The sequence below is a fragment of the Cryptotermes secundus genome, unplaced genomic scaffold, assembly GCF_002891405.2.
Source record: "Cryptotermes secundus unplaced genomic scaffold, Csec_1.0 scaffold17515, whole genome shotgun sequence".
Lineage (NCBI taxonomy): Eukaryota > Metazoa > Arthropoda > Insecta > Blattodea > Kalotermitidae > Cryptotermes > Cryptotermes secundus.
In genome coordinates, this window is record NW_019735744.1 from 1 (window position 1) to 9,422 (window position 9,422).

General features: G+C 40.4%; 1 protein-coding gene across 1 annotated transcript; it reads left to right on the top strand.

Moving 5' to 3' along the window:
* Window positions 1-497: 497 nt before the first annotated feature.
* LOC111869736 (probable glutamate receptor) lies at window positions 498-9,194 on the top strand. Its single transcript, XM_023861471.2, has 6 exons — window positions 498-622; window positions 713-889; window positions 2,065-2,291; window positions 5,791-6,008; window positions 6,598-6,860; window positions 8,890-9,194. The coding sequence occupies exons 1-6, from the start codon at window positions 588-590 to the stop codon at window positions 9,095-9,097; spliced, it is 1,128 nt and encodes a 375-aa protein (XP_023717239.1). The 5' UTR covers window positions 498-587; the 3' UTR covers window positions 9,098-9,194.
* Window positions 9,195-9,422: the final 228 nt, after the last annotated feature.

Here is a 9,422-nt window from a genome sequence, read left to right on the forward strand (position 1 = left end):
TCAAGTCGCTGCTGATGACGCTGCTTCCGGCATCAGTTTTTAGTGACTAACAAACAAACAAAAAAAAATCTGTGGCTTTAGAGTCGGCGAGCGAACTATACCGACCGAGCAACCGCTTCTTGTCGGCGAAGTTATTTCCAACTTTAGCGGATAAAGGGTGTTGCGTGGTTAGCGCAACGGATCCCCACGGCCGTTAATGTCGGTTTTCTAGACTGGAACCTTTACTTTTTCATTCAAGTAGCTCTTAAATTATCCTCACGAGGCTGAGTGGACCCCGGTCCCGATACATTACTTCTCAGAAAATCAGCTAGTGCTGAGAATCACCACCCGGGAAATCCGGATCTGTAGACGGGAACTCTGAACACTAGACCACAGAGGCGGTTTTGAGTGACTGATATTGTCGTTAAATAAGCAATGAAATCTGTTGTATTATTATCTATACTGTTAATTATTTAAAACATTAAAATACTTTATGTTGTATTTCAATTTGTCTTATTATTAATGTGTAAGTCTTGTATCGTATTGTTTTATTCCAGTGGAGATCAAGAGATAAAGGATATCTGAAAAGTCTAGGCTTCTTCGGTGCAATGTGGGAGATCTTGGAGAAAGAAATAAATTTCAAGTAAATGTCATGTTGTTGTATGAGAAAATTTTAATCTCGTTATCGTGTTTATGTGATAATGATAAAAATGGGGTGTTCGGTTACTTGCAGATCGGATTATTCTAAGGCCGTGGACAATTTTCCCGGTGCCAGACAGAAAAATGGTTCCTGGAATGGAGTTATGGGCATGATGGTAAAAGGTGAAGCGGAGGTCTCCAATATACCTTTCGTGATGACCCCAGAGAGACAATCTGCCGTGGATTTCACGTTACCGTTAACTGACACGAGGTAAGAAACACGTTAAATAAATCCTTTATAGCTCGGCCTGCACTTATAACATTTGATATATGATGCATTTTCTCGGATGTGATGTTCTGTGTCTTGGTAGAAGTTCTGGAAAGACCAGGCTATACGGTGTTATGTCCCTGAAGGTACACTTCAACGTCACGGCAATGAGAATCTCAGATCTGACGTAGGCAGGCTATTTTATGTAACGTCCACAAATTCATCAAATTCTACAGATCAAGAGCGACAGTTGATTTTGTTTCTTGTCACGCTTCGTCAATATAAGACGACCGGAAATAACTTTCCATAATTGAGTTAATTTTCAAATTACGGGAGGAATAAAATTTCGCTGTTCATTTCGAAAAATGTTATCATCCGTCCATTTTCCAAACTCTGAAGATCACGATATGTAAATAACACTTTTAACAGTTGTTTCATAGGGGTACAAAAAGTGGAAGTATTTGGAAACTAAGAACAAAACAAACAAAATAACTCCGTGGTTTTAGTCCTTAAGCGAACTATTCCGACTGAGCGACCGCCGCATGTCGGCGAAGTTAGTGCCAACTTTAGCGGGTAGAGGGTGTTGCGTGGTCAGCGCAGCGAATTCAGACGGCCACTAATTTCGAGTTTCTAGATCGGAACCGCTATTTCCTTGAAACAGCTCCTCAGTTATTCTCATGAGGTTGAGCAGACCCCGTTCCAGACCCACTATTTCTCAGATAATCTGGTAGCGCTGGGAATAGAACCCGATGTTCTGGAACTGTCGGCAGGAATTCTGACAACTAGACCACAGAGGAAAGTAATTATTTAGAATAATATTTAAATATAAGTAGAATGACCCAGCGAAAAAATTATGTTACTGAAATACGAAACGTTAGATGAATTATTGGAACTGTATCTCGGAAGTGCGAAACAATGAATGCAAAATTTCGTAGTGGAAATCTATTAAAAAAAGAAAATTTGGAACATCCAAGAGATTATAATTTAATAATATTAAAACCGATCTTAAGGAAAATAGGTCATATGAGTGGGTGATGATTGGAACGGAGAATCTTTTAGGATCACGTAGAGTGCCTATCTCTGGTGTCGGCGTTATTGAGGTGTGGAACCAGACAGTTGACTAGTTACGTCGCCTAACAAATTTAGGATCTGCATTTTAATTTTTTCTTCCATTTCAGGACCTACATAGTAATTAGGAAACCGAGCACGAGTGAGATGACGATGAACACACTTCTACAGTCGTTTTCTGTACGTCTTTGGACTGCAGTGTTCGTTACGTTCACCTTGCTAATAATGTTCCTAATATCAATACAGCATCTGAGGCTTCATTACGAATGTGTGAGCAAAGAAGACTTGAGGATCATGAATTCAGTATTTTTAATTTTTACAATATTCCTCCAGCAAGGTACAGACATTTTAGTTTATCTTTCCTTAGTAATCCATTTTATTCAAATGATTTCCAGGTAATGAAGAAAGTCGTCTTCTGGGTTGGGCACCGTGTATTCTTCGTTTTGGCCGACCCAAAAGACGACTTTCTTAATTTTCATCGCCGTGAAAACCTCAAAACTTACATAGATTTCCAGGTAACTTTGAATTACTTAGTTCAACCATGCGTTATACAAGAAAATCTATGAAACATATTTTATGTTAAAGAAACCAATAGTCGTTGAGATATTCAAAATATTTGACGCCTTCTATCGAAATCGAATTCTCGTTACCATGTTCACAGCAATCTAACAATGATACCCATCTTGAGACAGATGAATCTAGCAGCCAATATCTTCAAGCCCTACATTTATACAATCCATGTAATATTAACGCTTTCCGTGCTAAGAACAAGATACACAATTCAGAATTTCCATCTCTTTTGATCTCGATTTATTTGGTGCCTGAAATCATTAATGACATTCATCCTGCATTCTCTTAAAATTAAAAAAAAATCTGCAATACAGATTACGTATTATTTTGAAGAATAATAAGAGAAGGAGGTCTCGAAATAAATTTTACCAAGGTAAGTGTTACGATCTCTTCTAAATCGAGGTTTCCCCTTGGATTAGCCAACTAATATTTTGTACGTGTTAGAGGCACAAAGGGAAAGGGGTCAATTTGAGGCACCTTAAGGAAAGTCATGTTCTGTCTAAACGTTTGAATGAAAGCCTAAACGTGATCTGCGAGGAATTTCCTAACTGAATTTCATCAGTTCTTTAGAATCTATATTATTACGCGTATCCGTGTTATGAGAATCGGCAAAAGCAAATGGTAACGTCCCGGTGCTTAGCTCATGAAGTGCTACGCCATGAAGGCGTATGGGGGAGCTGATGTACAGATCCACATTTTCTTGACCACGGAACTACTTGGAGGTGATTGGTCAGCTTCACGCTCCTGCCGCTTTACCCTTGGGGATAGAGCCACCGATACCCACTAGATAGGAGGCTGGGTGGGCACTGGACGACGTGGAGAAGAGAAAATTCTTCTCCCTACCGGGACTCGAAATCCGACCCCTCGGTCTTTCAGCCCGTAGCCAGTCCCTATACCGACTGTGCTATCCCGGCTCCGAATCGGTTTTCCTTGAAGCGTCTATTGTTGCAATAGCAACATTTGTAAATTATTATACTGAAAATGTACATATTTCCAAGTGGTTTTGTTAAAACAAGGAAAAGTGTCTACGATTATCTTTATTCCAGGCATATTATTCGCAAATACTATATGTAATAGTGTAAGTTAGGTTATTAATAGCATCAACAAGTTATGGGATATGCACAGCAAAGAGAATTGTAAATTTAAAATTATTGTGTGTGCTAATATTATTGGTTAAAATAAATAAACAAAACATTAATATTTGTCACAGGACATAGTAATTACAATTGATTAGAAAATAGTGTTAATATTTATCTGAAAGTCTAGACAGTTACACCGACCCCAAACTTCATGAAATTATGTGACTAGAAGCGTTTGAGTGAGTCAGTAGTCAGTTGCCATGAAGATTATATTTGCGTGGAAATTGCAAGTGCCGGTCACGGTAGCCGAGCGGTCTAAGTCACGTACTGTCTTCGCTCGCTTGGAGACCGGTATCTTTGGTTTGAATCCCACTCAGGGCATGGATGTTTAGTTTGTGTGTGTGCGTTTTTCTGTGTTTATGTACAGGTAGAGGCCTTGCGACGTGTTGATCACCCGCCCAAGGATTCCTACCGAAGGTGTAAGATCTAGGAAAATCGAAGTGAACGGAGAAGTTCATGTAGGTAGGCCTAGGCCCACTGGGGCTGTAGTGCCGAGGAAAAAAAAGTGCAAGTTTCGCTTAACTAGCTTCTCTACTCAATACAACAAGACATAGATCAATAACATTTTGAAGAAAGCAGTCTTCTGGGATTTGGCACCGTGTATAAGTGGTGTTAACCGACGTTTCGGAGGAACGTATCGCCTCCATCTTCAGGGTAGANATAATGACATTTTGAATTTCTCCTATGGCCTTTCGCCCTACATTATCATCCGTTTGAGGCGCATTTCACATTGAAAGATCAATGAACACGTTCAAGACCTGACTTTGTGCTGACGTTCGGTAGGTTTTCGAGTATTCCTTTCATGTGAACATCTTCCAGATTTAAATTTTCCTTAATTAAAGGGTAAATATATTTCTCCTAAATAATAACAGAGAAGTGCAACAAATGAAGAAAACACCACTTTGCATTAGAAAAGTACTGAGGCATGTAGACCTGTTGTTAGGCAAAGACAGCGAAGTATACAGCTATAGAATAGCCGTTGCTAAGTAATGGCTCTATAGATAACTGCTGTTGCTAGGTAATGGCCATAAGAAGAAAACACGCAAAAACATAAGAGCTGCTGGAAAAGGTGTTTTCTGTGAGGTCCGTGTCGAGGCTATATAACGAGGGCCAGGTGCCACCCCCATGTGGACGCGGGTCGAATACCTCCACCGTGACCCTGTGTGTCTTAGGAGGCGACGAAAATGGAAGTCTCAATTCTGAGAATGTAAAATATTGTCGCGAGTCCCAAGGGACTCGGACCTGAGTAAGACTGCGCTGGCAAGGACCAGCAGCATATATAAAAGACAGACTCGTCCTCTCGTCAGAGAAGGCGTCCCACAGAATCAAGACGGTAACTATCAAACTGTAATAATATCTGGTCATGAGCCCCAAATGGGGCTCGACACCAAGAGTTACTGACTGACTGACCATCAGTCGCAATGTGACTTTGACTTTCACTAGAATTCTGTCTTGATATGGCAGCGAGAAGAGTAATTTTTGCAGTTTCTTGGAGTGGGTTGAGACTGAGTCCATTTGGTGGGTCGGCCACTGTTTGACTTATTGTATCAGCACCGGACAAGACAGAGCCAATCACTCTGGCCGCTCGGACTAACGCATGAGCTGCCTTCAATCGCTTGAATGCTGGAATCGTGGGTTCCGATCCCACTTAACGTATGGATGTCAGTGTCTGTGTTTATTTTGTATTAATGTTGTTGTGTGTAGGAAGCGGCGTTGCGACGGGCTGATCACTCTTCCAAAGACTCCTACCGTCTGTGTAAGAAAGATTACAAAACTGAAGAGGGGAACAAGGCGCTACAAATGGGTGCAAAGCCATTGATAAATGAAATGAATACAGACAATGTAATGTCATAAATCTCGCTGTTTTTTTTTCTCAAAATAATTGAAGTGAGATAAGTCTCTCTCTGAATATCGTCACTCATTTCATTCTAATCCCTTCACATCCAATTTCTGTAAGTATTCCTTGCGTACATGTGAGTAGGGGAAAATTGGATGAAGCCCTCAAAACTTACATGAGCCTGTGCACCAGATTACCTAAATCATGAACTTGGCCCGAGAAGTTAATGCAGGTTTGCAATTATTTACTAAGGCGTTGATGAAAATATTCGTAATGAACTTATTTATCAGGTTGCAGTGTTTTATACAAATCCTTGCCATTGAGGATGCTGATAATGACGTCATCACTGACAGCACTTGCTCTACACTTGAGTTACAACGGCGCTTTCATTTCTGACCTGGCCGTTCCCAAGGATTGGCTACCCTTCACAACATTCGAACAGTTCCTAAAAGATGGATCCTACCGCCTTGGAATGATGCGAAACTCTGCAGAGTCTTCATATTTTAATGTGAGTAATAGAAGCAAACTGAGCTGCTTACTAAATATTATTTTTGACGATATTTAGAAATCAAAATAATACACCAAAATTCTGTGATAGGAGTTCCAATTCTTGTTGATTTGCTTGTTAACTAAACAGACTAAACGCTAATTATATAATGAGCACGATTAAAGAAAAGAAACAAAATACAATCGTAATACAAAAACATGGCAGAAGAATGGCGTTTCAAGGTTTGGTAACCATAAATTAATCCAAATTTTGGAATTGCTAGGTCTCGAACACGTAACAAGAGTGGTATGAGTTTAGTACCGAAGTACATACAAATTTTTCTGACAGATTAAGTTAATGTTTATTTTAGAGGAACTCTTACGCTTATTCTAGTAACAGTAAGTACTTTAAAATTCAGTGAGAGATTTTATTCTTGCTAAATTAGTGGCGTTAGTTTAAGAAGCTAATGAAATCCAGATTCAGTGGAGGATAAAGGCACGTTAGAAATTACAAAAATAAAAATATTAGGTTTAGTAATCGCAAATAAATCCCAAATTCAGAAATGCTGCAAATTTGTATTGCATTTTAATCTACTGTGATTTTATTCCAGAACTCGAAAGACCCTCTGATGAGTGAGATATACGACAAATTTGTGGCACCTTACGAAAATTCTCTGCCAGGAGACGCGGTAGAAGCAATTCAGCGCCTATGTAGAATTCGGAATTACGCTCTTGCAACACACACATTTGCATTGATGAACCTGGGATATATTCCAAACTGCACCATCACAGTCGTGCCAGATGCTTTCTTCCCCGGGTCCATTGCAGTAGCCCTCTCTGTAAACAGTCCTTATAAGGAAGTCTTCAATCAAATGTGAGTTCCAAATTTGAAGTTCGCAAAATATAAAAGTGTTCTTATACTTCGTCTATCATTTCCTTTGAATCTTATACACGGGGCACGCGGTAGCGTAGTTCGTTGAAGCACTATGCTGCAAACCGGAAGGTCGCGTATTCATGTCTCGATGGGGTGGATTTTTAAATGAACCTAATCCTTCTAGCCGCAGCATGGCCTTTTGTTCTACTCAGTCTCTAAAAAAATGAGTACCAGGAATCTTCCTAGGTTTAAAGGGCGGCTGGCGCGTAAGCCTGACAAACTAACCGCCATCTATGAGCCATTGTCTAGAGAAAATGTGGGAACATGGACGTCTCACACAACCCTACGGGCCTCCACGGCCTCTTCCAGGGATAGCTTTACATTTTCTCCTTATTCATGGCAGTTGCTCATTAACAAGAATATTATACTGGACACCACACAGAGGCACGCCTTCTTAGCGTAGTTTTTCTTTAGTTACGCCCAACACCAGGAAAGTGTTCCAAATATTGTTGTAAAAGAAGAAGTAAAGTTCTCCTTGTGCTTAACTAATTAAGCACTAACCCATGAAGTTCTCTGGGGGAGCTGATTTATAGATCCACATTCTCTTGACTTCGACATTAGCCAAATTTATCAGTTTCACGCCCCGGCCGCTTTACTCCATCGGAAAGAGCCTCCGGTGCCCTGTGAACAGGAGGTTGGGTGGACCTCAGAGCCGGTCTGGACGACATAGTGAAGACAAAATTCTTGACCCTACAGGGACTCGAACTCCGACCCTTCAGTCGTTCAGCCTGTAGCCAGTCGCTATACCGACTGCGCTATCCAGCTGACATAGCTTGTACTTTATGCCACGTAGGTGCTATAATTATGTTTTACAAACGGAATGCCGCTTCTTGTACAGCAGATATTATGGCTGTCCAATGTGAGACATAGGCCGACCAAATACTCGTAGAGTATTCTAGGCCCCTAAATCAAATCTGATGGAAAACATTTAAATAGTACCGCTTTGTTAATCCTTATACTGTCACAACCTAATATTATTTGTAATGATCATCAGTTGTGTTAATCAAGATTCAGATTTATATTTTGAAAATGAATAAGGAGACACAGCAGTTTCATTCTTACAGTCATATGGTAACTTACATACATTCTTGCGACAACGAGTATGCGTTTCACAGCATTAATTTTAAGAATTCAGACGCCGATGAAGCCAGTAGAAGTGAGGAGTTGGCTTCACATAGTCGTCCACGTGAGCTTACCCAGTCTCTTTGACAGTTAGAACTCGTTATTATAAGTTAAAGGTTCTAAATGCATAAAAACACAAAATCCATTGGACGAAACAATTATACATATGAACACAAAAACGAAAAACAAATTCCTTGGCATGTAGTCCGCAAGCAAACTATACCGACAGAGCGACCGCCGTTTGTCAGCGAAGTTAGTGCGAACTTTTGCGGATAGAGTGTGTCACGTGGTCAGAGCAAAGAGATCCCCACCTCCGTTTACCTCGGTTTTTTAGACCGGAGCCGCTGTTTGCTTAAAATAGCTCCTCAATTATCGTTCTTGTGAACAACAAATTTTAAAGGTAACTAATCAAGCTAAGTTAAGGTTGGCAACGCAGTCTGAAATGGACAGCTACTCTCATTAAGATCAGCCAATTACAATTTGAGATCTAAACCAAGTTCCTTGTAACTGTAAATATGACACCTCAGAATTTATTGTGATAATGATTAGGACGGTTTGCGCAGAGCTAAAATGCATAACTTGCATTCTAGAGGAATTCAGTTTGAACCTCCACCACAACAACATCTGGAGATTGTCCTGTGTCTTCCTGTGCCATGGGTGACGAGTGATAGGATACTGTCCCAAAACAGACAATGACAGATTTTTCTCCTAGCGCTTCTCGTACGCTATGAAAAGTTGTCTTTTAATTTCAGAGAGCGACTAACAGCCTCTTCAGCTGGCGCACGCCGCAACTAACCACAGTAACAGTACCAAAAACGGTAGCGCTGTAATAACCTGCTTGTTACAGGATTCAGCGCCTGAGAAGCAGTGGACTCTTGCAGAGAACGTATAAAAGATTCTTGATTGATGTGTTCAGAAGCGCAGATGATGCTCATGTATCTATCGACATTCGAGTTATAACTCCAATATTCTACGTCTTAGCAGTTGGGATGATGGTCGGAGTGGCGCTCAGTGTTCTGGAGCGTTGTCTGCACCCTGTGATCAACCCAAAGTAGCTGCTTGTAAGCATGACTAGTGAAATTCACAGTTCCTCTAGCATACTAACTGTAGCATTACGTAGATCAATAAACCTAGTGGAAAGCACCGTTGAAATTCAAAGGTAGAATTATTTTTTCCTATCTTCATTTTTCAGTTTCTTTCTTCTTTTCTTTATCTGTTTCCTACCTTCATCTCGTTCCCTCCTTTTTTCTTAATATAATGAACATAGTTCCACGTATTACCTTCAAATGGCACAATTTGAAAAAATAGAGACCTGCCATGTACCACGTCAATTGGAACTGCGTAACGTACACACACAATTGCTCAAAGAAGACGTAGGTA